Source organism: Pocillopora verrucosa, chromosome 1 (assembly GCF_036669915.1).
Source record: "Pocillopora verrucosa isolate sample1 chromosome 1, ASM3666991v2, whole genome shotgun sequence".
Classification (NCBI taxonomy): domain Eukaryota; kingdom Metazoa; phylum Cnidaria; class Anthozoa; order Scleractinia; family Pocilloporidae; genus Pocillopora; species Pocillopora verrucosa.
The window spans coordinates 23599838-23622483 of NC_089312.1; the positions used below are offsets into that span (position 1 = coordinate 23599838).

The window sequence follows — 22646 nt, forward strand, 5'->3', positions numbered from 1 at the left end:
TCTGAATTTCACTTGGTCTTCGCCCAAGATCTTTTATCCAAGTGCCACCTCATCAAATATCACCTTTGTGCAACATCAATGAATATATAGCTGACTGTAAATCAATACTGAGCGATCAGTACTTGCAAATTAGCAATTTTAGTTCCAAATTTCTCTGGTTCGATTGACATAGAAATCAAATTATATCTTTGGTTAATTCGATGTAACGATATTGTCGAAAGTAAATTGCACCAAATCATAACGAGCTGTTCAAATCAATAAAACGATCGCTTGAAAGTCCGCAAAACAATCCGTACCACAACAAACTATTTAAAAAATGGTGGCTAATTAAATTTATTCACTTACCAGTTAGCCAGTTTTATCCATTCCATGACATTTGATGAATAAAATGAAGACCTCGCACAATAATGAGACATAAAAAGCCACCATTTTTTGCTTCTATTACTCAAAACTTTCAAAGTTCTTATCTTCGTTGTATCCAATAAAACTTAAGTGATTCCACTGATTTTCTCCTCTTGACCAGAATCTTTCTTCATCCATCCATTTGACACTGTTCCTCCTGAAAAAGAGATTATGAATGCGATCAGGGAATGCTTAATTTCTACAAAGTCGGACAATCTTATACAAACTTAAATTTATGTATAATTTCATTGCGTAACTTTTCGCATTTTTATTTGCAATGAAGCAAATACTATTGAGCAGAAGAGTCATCGCGCTTCCACGTGGCTGCATTTAAAACAAAATGAAGTCCCCAATAGATTTTACAAGCTAAAAGTCTTTTATCACAGCGTTTCGGTAAGAATATCCAAGAACCAGACGTGTTTCTTTTCCCCTAAGCCAACACCCTAATTCCGTCGAACGTCGATTTCAGAACCGCTTACATCAAGCAACCAACTCGTTTAGCTCTCTGAAAGGGTTCAAGGCTATATTTTTGTAAGGAAATTCTCACCTGCAGCTGTAATAACAAAGACCGAATTTTCTTTGCTCGTCTTTACATGCCACTTGCCTCCTTCCATCGATATTGCTCCTTAATCTTCAGCACTTCGGAAGCACGTCTTCGTCCTTCGACAGGCAGCATGGTTTGCTGAAAATTCTACAACTGCTGATGAATATGGATTAGCAGCTGCAGCCAATTATCAGCTCCTACGTCACAGATTTTTCGCGGAGTTTTGTTTGCACGCTAATTCAGCTATTTAAGAATTAACAGGGAATGAAAGGCATTCTGACTGGCGAATTTGCATGCCGGACGGGGAAAAAATGACCTTAATTTCATTTTAGATGGTATTATGTGAGAACTGTGTGATCAATCAGACGAAACTGATTTAAACTATTCGTGAATTTGTAATTGTGTGAATGTATAAAGAATTATTCGTAATTCTCTTCTGATGGAGGTGAACTTAAAGGAATTGCTTAGGTTTTTACGAAAGATCTATTCTCTCAGGGTCCTTGTCCAAGACTAATTAGGAGAAAATTCTATTCATTGTAGCACTTAAGCTCGTGGAAAGGGTTTCATTTTTTGCGCGATAAGACGAAAGTGCGAATCAAGTGCGAAAAAAATGCGAGGGGTGATACATGATCAAAGGGAGGCGCGCGAATAAAGACATCCACTTGTGTGTGTCTTGCCCCTCGCGCCTTTCTCGCACTCGCCTCGTGCTTCCCTACACTCGCCTCGCGCCTTTCTCGCACTCGCCTCGTGCTTCCCTCCACTCGCCTCCCGCCTTTCTCGAACTCGCCTCGTGCTTCCCTCCACTCGCCTGAAGAGCGCAAAAAAAGGGAAATAAAAGGAAATAAAAGGAACTGAGGCACATCGACCTCAGGGAGCCACGCCCAGCATAGTACGCCTTTATTCACATTTAGATTTTGAAAACAATGTTGATAACCACACGTGCTTCCGGTCCAGTAACTCAGCCTACACGAGATACTTAATATCAAAATCGCAGGACCCCGAATATCAAACCATGTTAAGTTGTACTTAATCTTTAGGAGCAAATAAAAATGTGCCTTCTGAGGGAAGGGGGAGGCCTTTCCAGAGTTCACGTTATAGAAGTGTTCCCTTAATGACAGTCAGGCAAGAAAAAGTGAAGCAAAAGGAATGAGGACACAAAGAAATGAAGACAGAATAATGGAGAACCTTTATTCGAACTGTAGTCTCATGTAAAAATAGTTGTACGAGAAAATTTCTAGAAATTAGGCGGTTTATTTAAGACTGCCTCATTAGTAAATCATTTACTGTTTTGAAATAGATCCTTTCATTCACTGTCATCAAACAAGGCCAAGGTTTCTTGGAAAATGAAATTGAAGTTATCTAATAAAAAATATTACATTCTTGGTTTGATTAATAACTTTTAAATGAAAATCTTATTAAAGTTTGATTTTGACAAACTTTTAATGTTTCAACCAATCAGTTGAATGACCAGTATTTAAAATTAAAGGGCACTGTCAAAATTTCACTCTTTTTCTGTTTCTGTCCATAGTTAGGAGGCTTGTGCAATTTTACTAACCTAAAAAACTTACTCATTTTAACTTATACCAAATTGCACTAGTATTTGTGTGATTACTAACCCAAACATGTATCTAGAAATGAGTTTGGTAAACGTGAGAGGCAATGTCACCGCTAAACATTTTCCTGTGCAGATTATAGATAAGTGAACATCACTCAAGCTTTTTTTAAAAATAAGAATCTAGATTTTTGTAGTGTAGCTGATACAGCATAAGCTTAAGTTGGGGCTCTTGGATCCCACAGAAATGTGTTCCACAATCAAAATGATTGGAATTGATCCCCTATCTCATACCATGTTGCACTTATTTTTATCTGTTAACAATCAACAGACTTTACCAGTCTCCTCTGGTTTTTACACAAACCCTTTATGCCCTATAAACAGTGAGCTTATTCTTTTTAATGTTCTCTTTACAATTCATACAGTAGTGAAAATGAAGAGCATCTTAAGTAAGTGATCATTTCCTTCATTCTCATTACCTGTCCACAGGGCAGCATCTATACAATGTGAGGTTAGAACAATTTCATTTACAATTTGATTTACAGAACACTCTTCTATGTACCATGTTAGTGGATTTCCCCCTCAGGAATTCAAACTTTTTATTATCAGAAAATAAATTAAACAAAATTGAAATTAGATTAATATTATTTCCAATTTGTAAATCTGAAATTTCAGGTATTAGGAGAGTTTAGTTGTTGAATTATGCTGAGATATTTTCTTGTAAACAAAGAAAATTTTCTCTGCTTTGCATCTAGTTCAACTAAAAAAAAAACCATATTAGTTCTTCTATACAACCATTCCAATAAGTCAAGCAATCTGGTGATAAACAGTTGCTGTAGTTATTGTACCACCAAACATATCATCTTTGATAGGTTTTCAGTCTTATACCCACTTTGTTTACTTTATATTTAATTCCCATCTACAGATCCATTTACAGCAGTGGAATGTAAAGCAGAATTGAAGTAAAAACTGAGTTGTTCAAGAAATCCATAATTTCAGCTTTTCTGATCACTGGAGTACAATAATGATGGAAGGCAGCATTAACTGTGAGGATAAGGTGGGCAGAGTTTGAATTTCAAAGGTTTTGAAAAAAATACTCGTCAAACTTTGTGGGGTAAAACTTGAATGCACTTTTTTTCATGAAAAGTTGCCACCAAACTGTCAAATCCTTTGGACATTGCAATAGAATTGAGACTACCACCTATAGGAGTCTTGGACACAATACTGCCATCAGTTTTCACAGCAAGGATTGTGTTCTGGTTGTTCTGCTTAGAAACACAGACAAGGCAGTCATGTGCATCATCCACAGCCACTAAGTAGAGCTTAGAGGGACTTTTGGAACTATCACCGAGATTCTTTGTTTCTTGAAGAAATTTACCTTTCTTGTCAAAGATCTTGATTGTGCTGCTGCAGTCAGTGACATAATACTTATCTTTGTGATGCACTGCAGCCAATGTGTTGCCTTGAAAGTGACTTGATGTGAATGCTAACTTGTGGCATCTTTCGGAATCATACACAACAACACCAGGTCCATCATCAGTCAGGGTTGTAAGCACATAACACCCATCCCCACCTGTTGTTACTTTCTGAAACCTCACTGATCTATTGGGAGACTGGACAAACTTGTGTATGAAAGCACCATCCTTGTCAAAGTGTAAAAGGCGATTCTTCTCTTGGTTCAGAACCACAATGTCATCATTCTTGGAATACGTAATTTCCTTAAGATCACCATACTTGATCTCAAATTGTTTTTGGTGATCTCCAGTGGCAGTGAAAATATGAACACAGTTGTTTTCTGCATCAAGAACGGCAATCTCACCTGTATGTGGAGAAACAGATAATGCTGTTGGAACAAAGTCTGTGTCAATAACACGAATGACTTCATCATCACCCAATGCAATTGCTGGTCCAGAAGCAGCTTTTTTACATGGATCACAAGAAATTAACCCCAGGATTTTGCTAGATTTGTCCAAGTTTCCTGCATTAAATTTGGCAGTAGCTGTCCACTGCATACTGCTCAAGTTTTCAATTGAGGCCTCCAAAGTCTTAAGACTATCTTGAAACTGTTTTTCAAAGATCTCTCTTGATTTCTGAAATTTCTTCCAGTCGCGTTCCTCTTTAACTTTGTCAGCACCTTCCAGGGAGGTTAAAACTTTACCATTGAGCTGTCTGACCTCTTCTAGTTTCTTTCCAAACTGACTTTGGTCAGACTTTTCGTTGTAGATCTCGTCTGCTTGAGACAATAGCTTTCTCTCTTCTTTGTTAATTACTTTCCTTACACGTTTAGCTTCCAATTTTATTTGATCTTTCATTTCCTTCTTGCTCTCTTCAAAAAGAATCCTTCGAAAGGTTGTGAGAGTTTGGAACTCTTCCTTAATCTTTTCCCTTTGTTCTCTGTAACATTCAAGAGCTTTGTCAAATGCACGCCTTCCCCTATGTTCAGGGGAGTTCTCTACGAGCCGTTTTAGCAAGTGGTTTGTGGGAAAACCGGTAACTCCAGATAATGGAACCGTCGACTTGGTGCGACATTCAGGACACTCCACCGTACTCTTCTTGCGGGTTCGTCTGGCTAAGTTTCCGAGGCATGTAACGCAGACATTGTGCGCACAGTTGGGAAGGCACTTGGGATCGTCAAATATTTCCAAACAAACAGGGCAATGAATTTCAGTACCGACAAAATCAGCCAAATGGTCTGAAACTCCGGAAGTGGTTCCCTCCTTAGCCTTCGCCATCTTGCATTTAGCTTCTCTGCAAAGAATCGTGGGACAGTTTTCTGAGCTTCCTCGTTCCCAGGGTTTTGCGGTTTCGGTAGATAGCAGCGACAGGATACCGAGAAACCCCTAAAGGCGAGGTTATTGCTTCCGCCGATCAATAATAATTATTGACTGAAAGTACACGCTACTTAACATAGCTCCTCACGTAGCAATTTTGGAATTAGATACATTTCCCTGCAGAGTATCATCTTTGAGAGATTACACACAGGCAAGTACCAATTTTTGAAAGAGTAGATTTTAATGTAGACCCTTAACATAACTTCAATCCAAGAACTATGTACAAAATACTAACGAAAATAGTCCCTCATACTGTAACATGATGTCATAGTTAGAATAATACAAAGATGTAACAAAGCGATGTTCTCCTGGTAATAAATACTACATTTTCTTTTCTTTTCGACTCACGGACATTTCTTTTGAAGGATACCTCATCCAAGACCGAATACAAAAACTGAATTTTCAAAAGTTTTTTAATTGATCATGTCTTAGAAAAAACAGATCGATTAGAAAGGTGGACTGAATATTCCTGAGTTTCTTTTCCTAGTAAAGCGTGAAACCTCTTTCTAATGCAGAGTGCGTTGCCAAGATAAAGAAGGTAAAAGGCTTTGCATGAGATTGTATCACCACTTTCACCCTTAGCGACGTTGAGGGTTCAATTAAATGCTACCACTGCGTCGTTCCATTGCTAATGAACATTTAATAACCGCTTACTACTGATGGTCCTCGCGGGACATTGCGATATTTATCCTCCACCCATCCCCCCCATAATACATGAAGAAAACTGTTCTAAGTGATCATTTCATACGAAATGTTTACTATTTCTTCTTTGCTCTCCCGTCCGACAGGTCAGGTAAGGATGTTGGCTTAGCTAAGTAGCTCTGCCCGTTTTGCAGCTGATCCAAAGAAACTGCCGAACGTAAATGAGCTGGAACGATGGGAACATCCGCCAGATTATCAACTGAGGCTGAGAGTAATGACGAGGAAGACTTGATTGCAGTCTTTGATTCCGAGGATCCACTAAGGGCACCGGATTCTAGTAAATGAAAAAAAAAAAAAAAAAAAAAACCGAGGAGGAAAAGTTAAACCAACAATTTATTTCTCTTAGGAACAGCTATTTTTTATTCGGCCGTCTCAACAAAACACATGGTATCGTAGCGAAATTAAAGTCGAAGGTTCTAAATAGAAAAAAAATGTTCAGACTAGCTGGGTTTACCTTGGGCAACGTATTTCTCTAATTGCGCCGTGTAATATCCATTGTGATCCAGCCGGGCGATGATATTCAGCATTTGATGTTCACAGTCTGTTGTAGAGTAATGGCTAAGCTTCTCCAACAAGTCCATCAAATGACGAGAAAAATTATTGTCGAAGTTCTGAATGGTGCGTTCAAAATCCTCGCCACTGATCATTTGGTCAACATGATCAAACACAACCTACGTGGAACAAGAACCAACAATTGTCCGTGATGAAGTACAATGTGGGGTGGGGAGGGGAAGGGGACTAGCAAACGCTCGAAGAAAACTATCCAGCCCAATGAATTCGATTGATTTTGTCAGTCTATTTTAAGAAAAGACTTCACTCCTGAGGGCGACGAGATTGAAAGGTTCGGAGAACTTGAAAGTCATAGGTAACACGACCATGTTTCGGCTTTGCTTTCACATTCTTTAATTTTTTTATCTTTGAAATTGTTCGTAAAAAATAACCATTTAGATAACCAGGAAGTCTGGAAGCACAGGGTTTCACCATCTGAGTCGTGTTATTTGATTCTAAAAACGTGCTTGATCCACTGCAAACCCATTAAAAATGACTCCTGTACCTTTGCGGTAGTTTTACGCTTCTCTTGTTCTCCCGGCGGTGGACCTTTCTTACTCATTGGACTCACTCCTGTAGCATCGGTCTCCTGTGATTCCACGCTTGCGCTCTGGGTGAACCGCTTACAATGAAACATATCAGGAATTGTTAATTTGACCCTTTCTAAAGCTTTGGAAGGAATTGCCGGACGTATCTGAATAAAACGTTGCACACTCTACCGAAAAGCCAAACACATAAACCGCCAAAATTTAGAAGAGGGTCGTGTGTGTAGAGAACATATTAATACCTCACCTGCATACAATTCGTGAATGTCACACAAACCAGCATTAACTTGCTAACAACCTGCCACAGAACGATAAAGCTTTGTAAATGTAACCTGTGGGTACACATGCATTCCAAACCTCTTCAGATCATACTGTGAACACTTTCCACGTTACTTATCATATTATATCAGCATTACCAAAACAACTACATGGTTAGCATCGTGCAGTTGAGACTCAGCGAACTTTCAAACTAGTCTAGGCGGGGTTTTTTGAAAGCTACTTCGGATCCCCTCGCAACTATTTCCTCTAAAATCAAACCGTTTGCATGACGTTGCTGCCCTCACCTTCAGCAGCTCTATATTTGTCAGCATACAGTCTTTCAAACAGCGGTCCAAAAAGTCGTTGTGCTTTTCTAGTACACCATCGATATTTGTAACCTGTGTAAACAAAAAGACAACAAACCGTAGTTGACTTCCACTTATGAAAACTCGCTGCATTCTTAGCTAGCCTTATCCCAGTAAGTAAAAAAAAGGAAGGCGAATTCTATTAACATCTTGTACATTTTGCACTTCGATTTCATTTTTGCTGAGTTTGATAACTATTTGGTGATAGGTTCTAGCTAGGCTATCACTATAAAAACTAAACCAATCACGGCATTCCTAGTCTGAGATACTTTGCAATTCCATTTCACAATGAGGACAAATTCAGTCTTCTGTAGGCAAATTACCGAGGCGAATTTTTTCGAGGAAAGTTCAATTGACTAGACGTCGCTTTAAGAATATCTTTGTAAACAAGGAAAAACCACGTGAAACTCGAGAAGATGGTTTTTTTATCCACAGCAAGATAAAGAAAAGTTAGAAAAGAAACCCGCTTAAGAATTTTACAGCATTTCACTTGGAGTTCCTATTGATTACGGAAGAATGCGAGTTCACTGGCACTGAAGAGTAGATCGAAATTTACTGTGGCCTAAAAACCGTAAACTTACGGCCTCCCCAAACATAAATAAACTTCTAACCCTTGCTCTTGAGCCAAAGCGTTTTCATGGCTAATAAACTTGTTAATCCATTAGAGAGCGCTCTCCCTGTGTATCATACCGTTTTAAGACTTTTCTCCATAACATGCCAGCTGGGCTCCAGAACCTCAAACATCATATAGTGCTCGTATGTCTGTACAAAGTGCAGCATCCGCTGACGAAGAGCAAACGCAGCTGCATACCTGACGTAACAAACCAGTGTTAGCGATGAGTTAGATATTGGCATCAGCGTGATAACCAGATGAGCAAAACGACAACTATTTCCTCATTGTTTTCAAACAGAAGAAGCTGAAGGAACCAAGTGTTCTTTCATTGTAAAAAAAAACTCAAGATATGTTATCCACCCAACGGCGATTGAGAACTTGCATCACGTTGCATTAAACATTTGCCTGTAAAGATAGAGTCTAAAAACAAGATAACTGATAGGAAAAACTTACAGAAGCTAATTCCAGTTTCTATGTTTGGGTGACATAAAATACCCACCCTCCCGCCTCCACCCAGCCCTTGCTATTTTTCAGGGTTTCCTAAACAGTTTGCAAGTGCCCATTTATATTCCTTTATTAACACCCGTGGGTGGGGAGTTTGTGTAACAGTAGGGTAGTTCGCCCTATCGGTCTGGCGTTCAATGCACCAACTATGATGTGAAGCGTACTCCACATTTCAAACATGAAAGAGACCGGACGTTTAGTTAATAAGCGTCATAACTCACCATGGGGAAGAATTCAGAGTAAACTGCTTTGCTCGCTTATTGCTCACCCAAACACTGAAAAATAAGGAATACATCAGTCCGAAATCACACTTTATAAGGGCAATTTTCAGCTGAGTGTTAAAAGTAATCCAGCATTGCTTTGGTTTTGCTTTACATTCTGTGATTGGCCCAGAAAACTTGCGCCATCCTCTCAACCAATCGAAGGAAATTAAAACCAATTGCGACTTGGTCACTCCTGGTTTCTCGCATTTAAGGCAGTCTGCTTGTTCTTACTTTGAGTTCGCACGGCTTCTTGGTTATATCATCCTTTGATCTGCTTAGCCTTTGGTTTTGCGACACTCGATCGAAATGCACTCTATGCGCGACGGAACGTAATTATTTCCAAAAACGTTATCACTGACGAAACACCCACAAAATTAATACTATAAACAGAAAAATTCTTGTTGCAATTTCGGAAGGAAAAAAAATTGCAAAGCAGGTGAAGTGGTTCTTACTTGCATAGCTGTCTTTCAACATGACGGGCATAAAATAAATGTCTAAACAGCATCTGGTATTTCGTGAGAGCCTTCATAACAAATAAACAAACAAACAAAAAAACAAAATGAAATAATTGATCAGTGAGCAAAAACGACTAAAAACAAGGAGCTTTTATTGGAATACAGCGCATTAGCAATCTTTGAATATGTGACTTATTGGTTTCTCTAGAGAGAGGAGGTGAAGTAAAACGAAGAAAAGAGGAGAGTAATGCGGGCCAAATGTTCCTCGCAGTTTAACATTTTAGTATCCCAGTTCCATTTTTCGACTCATGAAGCGAAATATGTTACCATGGAGTTTGAATTTTATGTCCGTGTAAAACGTTACTTTTCATGGAGACTCTGAAATACTTTTTTTAACACGAGAGAAGTTTAATTCTTACCTTTTTGCTGAGGATTAACGAAACGGGCCATTTCACCACGTAATCAAACGAGAAGGCTTCAAGTCCTGAAAAAGAAAAAACATCCGTTGAGGAATTACTAATGCGTGACCCTCCGTCCGGCCCCGTGACTTGCACAGTGTAGCAAGAAAGCAAGGAAGAGAAACTTCAAAGAGCAGCGGACATATGATAAAATTCTTTCATTCAATTGTCGTTAGGTCAGACCAGACGGGTAAACATTTGGCTCTCGGTTATGACGTAGCTAAGTGCATGCGTCATGTACGAAAACCAGAGATTTTCCTGTCCGGCCCATCCTCAACTCATGATCAGTCAATAAGTACATATTACTGACAAAAATAATAGCTTACTAACCTGATATCTGGAGCTCAGTGGGATCCTGATTATACGTCGTTGTGCCTGAAGCGGAAGGGTGGAGAGAGAGGGAAAAATCCTCAACAAATGTATAACATTACAAACTTAACTTTTGATGAGGTAAACAAATGGTTTCACATACCGTACCAGTTGAAATGCTACAAATATTCTGGTAAGGCAGACTTCACAATAATTAACAAATAGAGTATGTTTACCTTTACTGTCATAAGCCACAGACAAGATACGAAAGAGCTGAGTGATGAGGTCATAGGGAAGCAAATCGACTCTGCAAATGAAAGATGAAGAATGTAACAAAATGACGCACAAGTATCGTACAATGAGACAGGGTTGAAGGTTTGATCTGATTTTATGTGGCTGAGGGCGAATAACAGGGCTTATGATGGTTTCGCCCCATTGCAAGTTCACTCCCTGATTCCTTTGAGAGTTCGCCCCCTAACGTAGAACCAAAAATACAAAATGGACCTTGTCGCTCTGACAAAGGGCTAACGCTCGAAACGTCAGCTTTTAAACTCTTAACGGTGGCCAATTTATGTTCTCAACTCAGTTGATAATACTTAATTACCCTGTTACACTCTCCCACCGACGCAGCACCACAGTTTCTTTAGAAACTTACCCCCTTTATTCACTTGTCGGGCTCGATTTACTTAAGCGCAGCGAGGTGCGGGAGCGACCGTGAAGCGCAAGCTAAAAGAATGAAATGTCTATTTTTCCTCATTTAACGTCACTACCTGGCGTTCGCATTCTTTAAACCTTCTGCGGCCATTATTTCGATCGCGACAGAAGACGTTTTACCAGGGTAAAAAAAACGGTAACAAAGGCAGAGGAACGCGAGCAAACCCAGTGAAATGTTTGTTCACTGATCACTGCACAAACAGAGCAATTTTCAAGTATCAAAAACCGATCCTGGAATGCTTTGGGTTTCCTTATCTCTGCTCTGTGATACAGAAAACTTGCGCCATCCTCTCAACAAAGTAGATGCAAAAATACAAACACTGGGTCAATAGCGTCGTCCCGTGCCTCAAGCAGTTCGCATGCTTTCACTTTGAGTTCGTGTTAGCTGATGATAGAGTAAACCTTCGTTCTGATTGGTCTTTGGGATTACTTTGATTTGGTTTTACAACATTCAATTGAAAACTGCTTCTAATAAAGTACCTCAAGTCATCTTTGTACGGATCATTGTTTGCTGTACTTGTCCTTAAAGCTAACTCTAACAATGTTTCCAGTCTGGAAGGCATTATATCTAAATAACACTAAATCAAAGAACTACAACTGTAACGTTTAGGTACGAGTGCATGGTCATATAATGCTTTATAACTACTTCATCAAAAATTTTTAAAAATATGGACAGTAGATGTACACGTGCCTAGTCCAAATCACAAATTAACTAATCAACAAGAGTGGTAGCAAAGGAAAGACCCAATTCCGTGCACCAAAGTAGTATCGAGTCAACAGATAACTCTTCACATAAAATGTACAAAAGCACCATTTAAAACCCACATGGCATTCACCAAGTAATTCTGAACTAACCAATGTTATTCAATCCGACATTTTTATTACTGATGCAATAAAAGTTTCCCCTTGTAAGTAACTCTTTCCAAAGGATACCATCCATGTTTTTTTTCATCTCATCTTCAGCTAGATCCATGAATTGAACAAAGAAATCTCCCAAGTCCATGAGAAAGTAATGTTTGATAGACCTGAAAATAATATGCAGTTCATCCTGGGAGTGAAAGGAAACGCAGCTAAAACTATGTGCCGCATTTCTTTTAAACAAAAAACAAAACAAAACAAAACAAAACAAAAAATAAACAGAAAAAAAATATCACTGAGGCCTCGACCAAACTGCAATATCGCCTGAAACCACATCGTCAGCGTGTTTCGTTAGTGAATTGTACAGGCATGACCGCGTTTTGCCCATGCGATGAACAAACGAAGCACTAAACGGGGGCAAATTACTTAAGCCGCAGTAGTCAGTGGAAAGCACCCTTACCTCAATCGAGCCATCAGTGCCCTTTCATCCATCAGCAGATCCAACAGTGTCTTACTAGCGTAGCTGTAAGCCTTTTCAATCTTTTCAACATATTCTCTCTCATTAAGTGTGTAAATAATCTCATCAGCGTTTGGGCATTGGACATTCTGACCTAAAGTAAAAAATATATATATATATTTTAACCTCAAGAGGACCTGCATGTGCTGAAGTTTATTACATTTATACCTAACCCTTATATTTGTTTGAGTTGACTAATTTCCTTCTTTTTTATCTTTAACATTTTCCTTTCCATGCTGCCGCACATATGAAACAAAAGCAACAAAACTCTTGCTGCGCTCTATATACACTTGTTGTCATCCTAACGCTGAACTTATCGCTACGCGCTCGTGACGAGACAAAAAACATCTTTTTTATTTTATCAACGGACTCAAATTTTACCACCTGTCTTATTCTATTTATTCCTATGAACATATTGCAAAACGTTTACATATTGTCTGCTTACACTAAGAATATTAGAAACACTTACAGTACTAGAAACACTTACCGCACTGTCGAAAAACATTCAAGTATTTCCCTGTACTGAGAATGTTTTGTGCTACCTATAGAATTGAACAAAGGTGAAAAAAGAAGTTAACCTATACCTTCCCAAAAATTCTACTACTTCACCGGTAAAGAAGATAAAGCTTTTAAATTGCAATTTATTCGAAAGCAAATGACCATGAAAATTATTGGATGAGTGTAAATTGGGTGTAACCAAGGAAATATTTCACTCATCATCCCACACCTAATCATGCCTAATCTGTCTGAATCTAGGTACTATATTCCTCTTCGACAATTTGTGAATCAAAAAGCCAAACAACAAGAAAAAGAAAGGAAAAATTCAAAGAAAAGTAATATAAAAAGTCCACATGAAAGGATCTACCAAGAGAAACATCTTATGCCCAACCCTCACTGGCGCATACATTTTAGAAAACCAGGTACATAGGAATCGTTTACAGCGATACATGTGTTTATTAAAAATATTCTATAGTTACCTTTTCCAGAAATACAGGAATGTTCTCTCTTACAACGGTGTATCGTTGCTCCCAGTAAGTGGCAAAAGTCAAGAGAAATTCACCAATAAATTATCTGTAATTAATGGACATGCTCAGAAATGTTCAAATGCTAACCTCCCTTTTCTGATTCACAGCTGAAACTTCTTTTCAAACGAGACTCAGTTCACATAGTTCTGTTAGCTTTATCATGGTAGTATATCTGGCTTAAAACTGTTTACAGACCTGCCATTTTCTCTTCCCAAACTACAAGCCAAGTAAGTGCCACTGAGAGGGGAAGAAACAGTAGATGTACACCTTGGTGACCCATTTATAAACTCTCACCCCTCGTGCTTCCTTACTTACTGAACCCTTTACACCCCAACATCACCATGCATATTCTCCATACTGTTCCCTATACATCTTCTAAGGTGTTGACAAGGAGAATTTGTTTGAGCTTATTTGGTTTGTGATCATTTCCTTAATTCTTGTAACCTAAATGTGTGACTCAGGGGTGTTATTGTAAGGAGAAATTAGGTGCTAGTCACTCTTAAGGGACAAGGGGTACTTGGTAACTATCATGGAAAATGGCTGTGGAAAGACTAGCGTGGCTTGTTCTTCATTAATTTATTGAAAATCTTAAACATCTTCAAAGGATATGCATCATTGTAATCTTCAGTGACCTTCTCTTTCTGAATGGAACCATGTTCTGCCACAAGGAACTAATTAAAAATGATTAAAAATACATTTATTTATTAAAACACGACATTTTAACCCTAGATAACGTAAAAAAGAAACTACACAGAGGTTGCATGGCCAAAAAAAAAAACCACACACACACACACACACACAAAAAACAATCAACTAGATAAAATCAATCTATTCATTAATAATCTAAATGCAAAGTACCTCAGAATAAGGATCACTGATAATCCCTTTGTAAATCCACTGCTCAAGGATATCAAAATATGGAACACAAGCCTGCATAAAAAAGGAACAATTATTAATAATATCCAAAATAACCAGGAGTTTATTCCAAATATGTTACAGGGGTAAAAACATAAATAATGTAACTGTGACTGGATAAACATATTTTTATAGTTGTCAAATCAACTGTTAAAAGTGTCACCATGAGAGCTGACTCCCATAGAACAGAACACCATAGGAAGGGAGGTTCCTTGATGGGTTGCATACCCAACTTTCCTTTCTCCTTCATTTTGCCTTAACCCTTTAAATCCTAGAAGTGATTAGCATGTACCTTCTCCTTATGATATTCATACATCATCCAGCAAACAGGTGATGAGAAAACTCAAACTTACAGATGTATCAAGCATAAGTTGTTATCTTGATCCAACACCAAATTCTCACAAATATTTTACAAGGGAATGTGTAGCAACCAGAGGGGAGAATTAACAATCACATCTTGGGAGTTAAAGGGGTAATATTCTAAAATGAAGTGGTCTGTATCATTAATTAAAAGTGTTGGTTAGGTTGGTACATATTTTGTACTGCCTTTTTTTCAGTGTTTTTTTTTCTATTATGAGTGTTCACCTTTTAGATGGTAACTGGTAAAATTTCCCCAGTAGTACCTCTTATTACAGCCTAATTTGCTAGAAGATCTTGTAAACTCAACACACTAAAAGGATTGCTCTACCAGTTTGAAAATTTCTTTTACCTGTTGTGCTTAAGTAAGGGAGAACACTGATTACAATTAAAGTGTAATTTGAATTTCATCATTATTCCATTTAAAGGGTTCATGTCAAAGTCAACTCTTTGCTCTCCTGAGGTATCCATGAGAGTAACAGGCCAAAAAAACAGTCAATCTCTGCTTCCAAACTTTGCACTTCTTTGTCACAAAGAGGGATTTTCTGGATTGAAAAATTTTGCTGCATAATTGTGGTACAGAGTAAAGTAACATGCATGATACATGCCTTCCTTAACTGCTGGGGTAGTGATTACACATAAAAATTAACATACTACTAAATTTTCAAAATGACAATACACAACAATATGCAAAGTATAATTACACTTACTGCCTGAGTGAGAAACAAGCAGAGATCTTGGGATTTCCTGTCCCTGTGTAAATAACATCAAGTTGACACTGTTGTATGAAAAACATTTCGGAAAACAAAAGCTGGGAAAATCAATTTTTTTTGTGGACCACTACTGATGGCCTTAAAACAAAACCCATACCCTGTATATCCTACAGTCTTTTCATGTAACAGTGTCAACACAGCTCCTCCCTTACAACTTCCCTAAGGGAGAGAGAAATTTTTATCACATTAATAAAAGTAAAATGAAAAATAAAAAAAAATAATAAAAGTAATTTGAAGAAGTGGAAAAATTGCAAAGAGACTTACAAAAGCCACTTGACAGCTGACATATAACACAAACTTAACCTTTACTACCAACTTACTTTATTGGTAATTAAATGAGTTAATGAGAGGTGGTTGTATACTGCAGATGGTTTGCATCCTTTGTATGACTTAAGTTAACTTCTGTCCTCTACTTTTTTCTATGCAAATTACTATGAATTTTCATTTGATAAGTTATGCTTGTGAATGCCTTAGTTATCGCTAACCATTTACTGCTTAAATACTACTTATCCTACTAACCTTATCAATAGCCACTGATATAGATGAAAGTATCTCCATAGTTCTCATACAAGGCTGAATATAAAACCACAGTTTCTGCAATGACAGCTGACCCTAAAGCAAATACAGTATAAGCATACAAGAGAGACATGTAAGTCACAAAACTTATATACAACCTCGCCAACAAAAAGTAATATTTTAAGAGTTTGAGAGCTGGTAGTTCTTAAGTCTTGTTAGATAAAAGTATATCTAACTTGCAATATAAATCTTTTCAGGGTGTGAGCATTGAACATGTTCTCCAGACAACATAGCTAGCAATTGCCACCAACAGCAGAGAAGAGGAAACCATTCAAGACCTCCTTCTTTTGTTCACCCCCTCAGTGCAACTTTACTTTTTGGCTCAAGCTTCCCTCCATCTTACTCATTCAATACCAGGGTGTCAAGAGACTGGAGAATTCTCCAGCTATAACTGGCTTTCAGGAGGTATTCTTATCCTCCTGAAAGAATATTCTCTTGTTTAATTGTACACAATTCTCTAGGCTTCTTCTGGCAGTTCACTTCTTACTAAAATCCCCACTGCAGATCTAGGATTGCTTTGTTGGTATTTCCTCCAACACATGAATCACAGAGAGCTTCTAAACTTAAAGCTATAAATCTTAAAATCACCCATGCCAACCAACAATATTCCAATAGTTCCAGAAGACATAAACTACATGGCAGTCAACTTCAAGCATGAACAGTTAGAAGCTATGAATTAATGAAAATCAGTTTTGTCTTAAAGGCTACAGTTAATACTGACCAGTCTGAATTGATGTTCCAGTTGTGCTACAAGAATGAGATATTCCTTTGGAAGAAAAAAAAACAGCGAATAAATCAAGAACTAACAATACCTGACTACATCACTAAAAATTAACATTATTAATAGTATTTAATATGCACATTTCTGGTGGTTGTGAGGGTGTGAATTCTACACGACACATACTCAGTCTTAACATTCTGTGTTCATAGTTTCCTCATTTACCTGTAATAAGATTTTTTATATAATTATCAAATTTTTATCATTAACTTCTTCAAGGGGTTTCTTGAGTTGACACACAATAAATTAGCAACTGACAACAAATTAAATTCAATAAATAAATTCGTCCAACTCGAAGCCCAGTGCACTTACCACTGGACTACTGGACAAAGCCGTGGCATTGGCATGCCCACAGTACAGTTGACCACGCATGTTAAAAGTAGCACCTTGTACGGTCGTACGTCCAAATTTTTTTGGCTTGATGGGTTACTACTAGTTTGTCTTAATTATGGGGCTACACAAGCTCCACTATAAATAACTTCATATTACCTTCAATAATGTCCTCATTGCGGCACACAAAGCATGATTTACAAGACCATGTTCAAAGGAAGATTTTGCTGAAAGAAGAAAAAACAGCCAATAGAAAGTAATTATGATTAAACAATGAGATGAATATCCCTAGACCTTCCTAAAGTTTCTCTCTCTTCCAGTTACAGCATCAGTGAAATAATAGTCAGACTAGTAGACCAAAAGAAATCTCTTTTTATAACTAAACCATTAATCTCTTAATAATGCTTTCAATGGCTTTATGAGTATGATTATCCCTTTAACTCCCATAAATGATCAAGACAGAATTTCTCCTTGCAATATCAATACAGTATCAACCAGATAAGTCATGAGAATAAAGAAAAAGATCAATTTGGGGATAATTCGTCGATCCAATACTAAATTCTCTGAACTAATATTATAAGAATTGCATGGTTGACAGTAAGGAAAATTACAAATTTGATCTAAGAGTTAAAGGATTATTTTGAATGTACCTTCCATGAATCTGCAGATAGTTGAGTAGTGTGAGCAGACTGGCAGTATCCTTTGCACCAGCTCCAAAAGTGTTATCTCTGTGAGAAAAGATCTTCATCAGTTGCACAAATACATACACTCATCTGTAACAAAGAACCATTCAAGTTAAACTCAACCCATCCTACCAATTACATAGATGTCAAAATCAACAGCAAATATGACAGACTGTTATATTCAGGAGTAGACTGAAGTTAAACTTAACTTAAGTATAGGAGACACATGGCTTAATGGTAAGTGTCATTGACTATAGATCAAAAGGTCACTTTTTAGCTGTCAAGGTCATTGCGTCATGCGTTGCAGTGTACAAAGAGCCCCTTGCCAGAAAGCTGAGAATAAACCAGAAGCCATCAAAGCCTGATGCAGGGTTCTTCTTCGAAGGAGGAAACTGAGTACAGTGGTAGCTGAGCACCAGGATACATAAGAGACTAAGTACCTGCATACAATCACATGGAATATAGGAGTTGACTTCTGATCTAAATTTTTTGGCTAGGTTTCTTCATTAGGATGCCCATTAGCACCTAAATATGTAATGAAACACCTGCTGATGAAATGAAACACCATCTCATCCAGGCAAGGACACAATACTCCCGGTGGCTTGAAATGCAACGGGAATGAGTCAAAGGATAACTTCTCTCAATTTGAACCACTTTAAGCTTTTGGACAATAAATTTTCATTTCATATTCAACTGAAGTCTTCGTAGCAAGCAAGTTACATTACCTAGAGTCTTGTCAATGGTAAAACTTCTTGCACTGTACTTGTCTTTCAGGGGTTTTACAAGCAAATATTTTCCCTCCACACCCTAAAATAAATTCAAACAAATTGGTTTGTCAAAAGCAACTCCCATCAGTAAATGAGAAAAAATTGGTTTGACATACTGTTTAAATACCATAAAAATGCCATAGAATAAAATTTTTGTAAGTTGAGAACTAACAGTACACCTTCAAGTAAGTTGAGACTTTAAACATTTCATCTTTTTTATTTTGAGTAAAGCCCTCACCATCATAAGGAATAAAAGATCTTCCACAATAGCTAACTCCTGCATTGGTAGAGGTAACGTACCAACTGACACAGGCTGCAAAGTATCCACAACCAAGGCAAGTTATTAGAAAAATACATAAACAGTGAGAACACAATGATGTGGAGGGTCTTATTTTTTTCTTCCAGTTTCATTTGTATTTGTCCCAAGCATTTATTTGTGATTATTAATAATGATACACCCTGGTATCATGATGATAAACTGGAGAAAAAAAAAAGAAATGCTTTGAAGCAGCAACTGAGGGAAAGCTATGACTTATCATTATCATGAGATTTTCACATACTGGAGTGGCATGACTTGAGCCTGCTCCAGAAACATAGTCTCTGCTTAAGTAAGGCCGTTCAGTGACCCAAGAAGGAGTGGGTGGTAAATTCCCTAGGAAAATACAAAACATTTAGATTAAAAAAAACCTGCATAGCAATACATGTAGCCCTGCACTGTTTTAACTTGTTTCGACTTTGGAAAAACCTGCTTGTATCATGCAAATTTGATCTTCTTGCCCTTTCCTTTAACCTGCCACGCACAATATACAGACAGTGTAGTGTCGTATCTCTAAGTATGCATTTCTCATAAGAATAGAATGACATGACTGTATGTTAACTATGAATATTAATGTTGTGAAATGTATTTAAGTGATGTGAATATTGATTAAAAGTGTGTTGTAAGTTGTGACCATATACATGTAACTGAAATATTGATAGACTTTACAGACAGATTACAAATTCAGAGACAGATCAGAAAAACATTCATTGTTATATGTAGCACTGAATCTTGACCATAATGTTTAACAAATGAATCTAGAATCTGTAAGCTGTTTTGACATACCAGTTCTCCTTGCTTGTTTCTCTCGCAAGGCTTTAAGTACAGCCTCTGGAGATGATCCTGATTGACTATTACTACTTGTGACTGAGGCAAGCTTAGTACGGAGCTGTGATAAACACAACAATTAACAAAAGAATTTATTACTGGGGTAATCTTAGTCAATTTAATTCTTTTTCTCAACATATAGATGGCACATACCCCTTGTTCAATACCAAAGTTAGTTTATCATGTATTTTGAGTGCTGGGGTGTGAATAGTTCTGAAAAGAACAATTATTAGTAAGAGAAAAATACTTTGACTCTGACAAAGACTTTTTGCAGGTTGTGGAAACCTCAGTTTCTGTTTCATATAATAGTTCAGTTATCAGTATTATCATCATAAGATGAACAGACTACAGGATAACAATAACTCAATCTTCATCAGCAGTAATCATGAACAAGTCTACCATCTGAACATTTCCTCCTAATATAATCATATGTATATAATCATTCTGTTTATTTAGGCTATTTCCATGGTTACCTCATTAAGTTCATGTTGCGACATGGGGCCTGATGGAGGTATGATATCCTGTACAGCATCAGCTTTTGCTATTACACTACTTTTGGCTCCACTTGAAATAGCCACAAGATGTGCCTTAGAGCGATCCTTGGAGTTCTTTTCAAGGAAAGTTAGCATCTAGAAACAAGATATTTTACTGCAAATATTAACTACAGTGATCTTGCTCCACCCGTGGTAAGATCTTAAAGCTTCAGTAGCGGTAATCGTACAGGAATAAGAACTATGAGACAGTGAATCATAAACACAACCCTAAAAAAGATCCTGAAAGATCCTGCAAGACTATTCACCATCCATGGCAACTATTTCTCTATGGTCTCTAAAGTAGGAACATCAAATTTTCAAACCTGTTTATCCTCTGCCAGTCTTGAGAGCAGGTAAACCAATGGATCAAGTTCTCTGACACTGAAATTAAACATCAGTTATTAAACAAATGATAACAATGATACAAAAATATAAAGCCAAAACCAAAGTGATCACAAATTACACCAAATCAAAGGAAAAGAGAATACCACAAGGATCAAATGAGAACCCAAAGTATAACTATGTAAACTGCTTAATTCCTGGGAAAAAGGGTGGGTGACTAGATCAAAGATGAAGTTTTAGTTCTGAATCTGATTTTTTGAGAGAATGGCAGGAGTTTTCTGGACCAATTATTAAAGTAAAGCAAAACAAAGTTTTAATAGCATTCATTGATTGCCTTTGACATTTACTGGTAATTCCTCTCAAATGTTCCAAGCTGATAGTATTTAAAACTAACAAACTAAGACTATTGTCATAAGCTGAACATGAAATCTTATTGGAATATGCTTATGTCAGAATGCAATGAATGCTAGAACCTCATGCTTCCTGGGTTGCCATGTCGATTGATCATGCTATGTTGTAATGATTTGTTGTGAGTTTCTCTGTTGATACTACAAATCTCACCTGCATTCAGTGAATCTAAAAACAACTACTACCACAACACAGCAATAAATGACAAAAGAATCATGCCACTCAACTTTTTAGATTTCAATTCATCATATTTCTTTAAAAAGTCCCTTGGAGTTGAACTTGTTTCAGCTATCTTCTTTTTAGCCGCGTGAGCTGATACCTGATTATACAATGAGAAAACTGTAAGCTACTTAAGTTTAATCTTGCGACTTAAACATTCAAGTTACACCCTAATATTAGTATTCACATTCTTCATACTATTCCCTTTACATTACCTATAGCAATAATGAGGGCAATTTGTTTGACAATCAGGAACTTAAATTGTTGAACATTTCTTTTATTCTTATAACCTTTACATTTGATTCAAGGAGTATAGTGTTTAGAGAAATTAGAAGCCAGTCACTCCAAAGGGTAAAAGGGATAAGTCCAATGTAGCTGGTAAAAACCATGTAACATAACCAGCGAGGTTTTCTAGCAGCAGGCTCTTATCTTATATGGTACATAAACCTGTTGAATGGAGTATTTGTTACATACCCACTCCAACATAGATCAGAATCATTCAATTAAATTTAGCCTTACCATATTAATTGTTATTTGTAGTGCCATTGTTTTTAATGATTCAACAAGTATAGTAACTGTAGTAAAAATACTCTAAATATCAGTTTAAATATCAATATTTTAGTTGGCCTATACAGTAAAATAATCTTTAATAGAAATGTGCTGCTAATTTCTTACCTGTGTTGTCACATAAGGGGTCAAGTTCTTTGTCAACATTTCAGCATACACTTCAGGGCCATCTCCTGTGCTGGCTCTGAGTAAAGCAAAAGTTAGAGTAATCACGTAGCAATTATTTCAATTGTGTGATGCTTATCAGCTTATCAGATTTTCATTTCATATATTCATTTTTCTTCTTTTCAAAGTTAGCGTGATTTTGAGACAAGAAAAGTATCCTTCAAGTATACCAATTGAAATTTGCAAGTCTGTGGTTTTAAAAATTCATGCGAAATCATACATAGTTCCAAGGCTGATCGAGAGGAGTTCAGTTAAATTCAACCCTTTGCCGAATAAGCTAACCTCTTGCGGCGGCGAAAACAAAAATACCCTTCTATCTCCCTAAAAAATTAAGTAACATTTTATATAGATGCCTGCAATACGCAAAAAATGTAAAAATAAGCCAATTTGTTTACCTCGATCTAGCAGCAACCGAAAGTCTGCAAAGCAAGGACACTTCATGACATGATTTGTTTAAGTGACTCACCCTAATAAGCCCAAGAGCTGCGAAACATGGTGATGTATCCTGAATTCGCTCATTTTAACTCTATTTGCAACAAGAAACTAAACAATTTGACCCAATATCCAATAAAGCCTATATATTGCCGCCATTTTCAATTTTTATTAATTTAAAGATTGGTTGTTG

General features: G+C 37.2%; 2 protein-coding genes across 2 annotated transcripts; both read right to left on the reverse strand.

Moving 5' to 3' along the window:
- Nucleotides 1-2109: 2109 nt before the first annotated feature.
- LOC131796735 (uncharacterized) lies at nt 2110-5683 on the reverse strand. The gene is made up of 2 exons (XM_059114335.2): nt 5678-5683; nt 2110-5338 (listed from the first exon to the last, which is right to left on the reverse strand). The coding sequence occupies exons 1-2, from the start codon at nt 5681-5683 to the stop codon at nt 3599-3601; spliced, it is 1746 nt and encodes a 581-aa protein (XP_058970318.2). The 3' UTR covers nt 2110-3598.
- LOC131796661 (gamma-tubulin complex component 2) lies at nt 5514-22624 on the reverse strand. Its single transcript, XM_066163237.1, has 33 exons — nt 22488-22624; nt 21965-22040; nt 21298-21389; nt 20644-20701; nt 20261-20416; nt 19746-19848; nt 19204-19295; nt 18882-18956; nt 18602-18683; nt 17844-17921; nt 17353-17420; nt 16807-16851; nt 16029-16121; nt 15607-15668; nt 15447-15489; nt 14323-14394; nt 14074-14135; nt 13417-13474; nt 12927-12981; nt 12383-12533; nt 11998-12089; nt 11545-11632; nt 10587-10657; nt 10372-10416; nt 10003-10067; nt 9581-9651; nt 9087-9140; nt 8439-8559; nt 7689-7781; nt 7373-7423; nt 7086-7202; nt 6486-6702; nt 5514-6305 (listed from the first exon to the last, which is right to left on the reverse strand). The coding sequence occupies exons 1-33, from the start codon at nt 22538-22540 to the stop codon at nt 6088-6090; spliced, it is 2877 nt and encodes a 958-aa protein (XP_066019334.1). The 5' UTR covers nt 22541-22624; the 3' UTR covers nt 5514-6087.
- Between the last annotated feature and the right edge of the window lie 22 nt (nt 22625-22646).

Bases quoted from the DNA above. Each gene is read 5' to 3' on its own strand.
- LOC131796661 (XM_066163237.1), bottom strand. From the start codon at position 22,540: ATGAGCGAATTCAGGATACATCACCATGTTTCGCAGCTCTTGGGCTTA. The intron at 10,417-10,586 runs GTAAACATACTC...CTTCCGCTTCAG, and splicing joins TGTGGCTTATGACAGTAAAG to GCACAACGACGTATAATCAG. The intron at 6,703-7,085 runs GTACAGGAGTCA...TGTTCCACGTAG, and splicing joins AGCGTAAAACTACCGCAAAG to GTTGTGTTTGATCATGTTGA.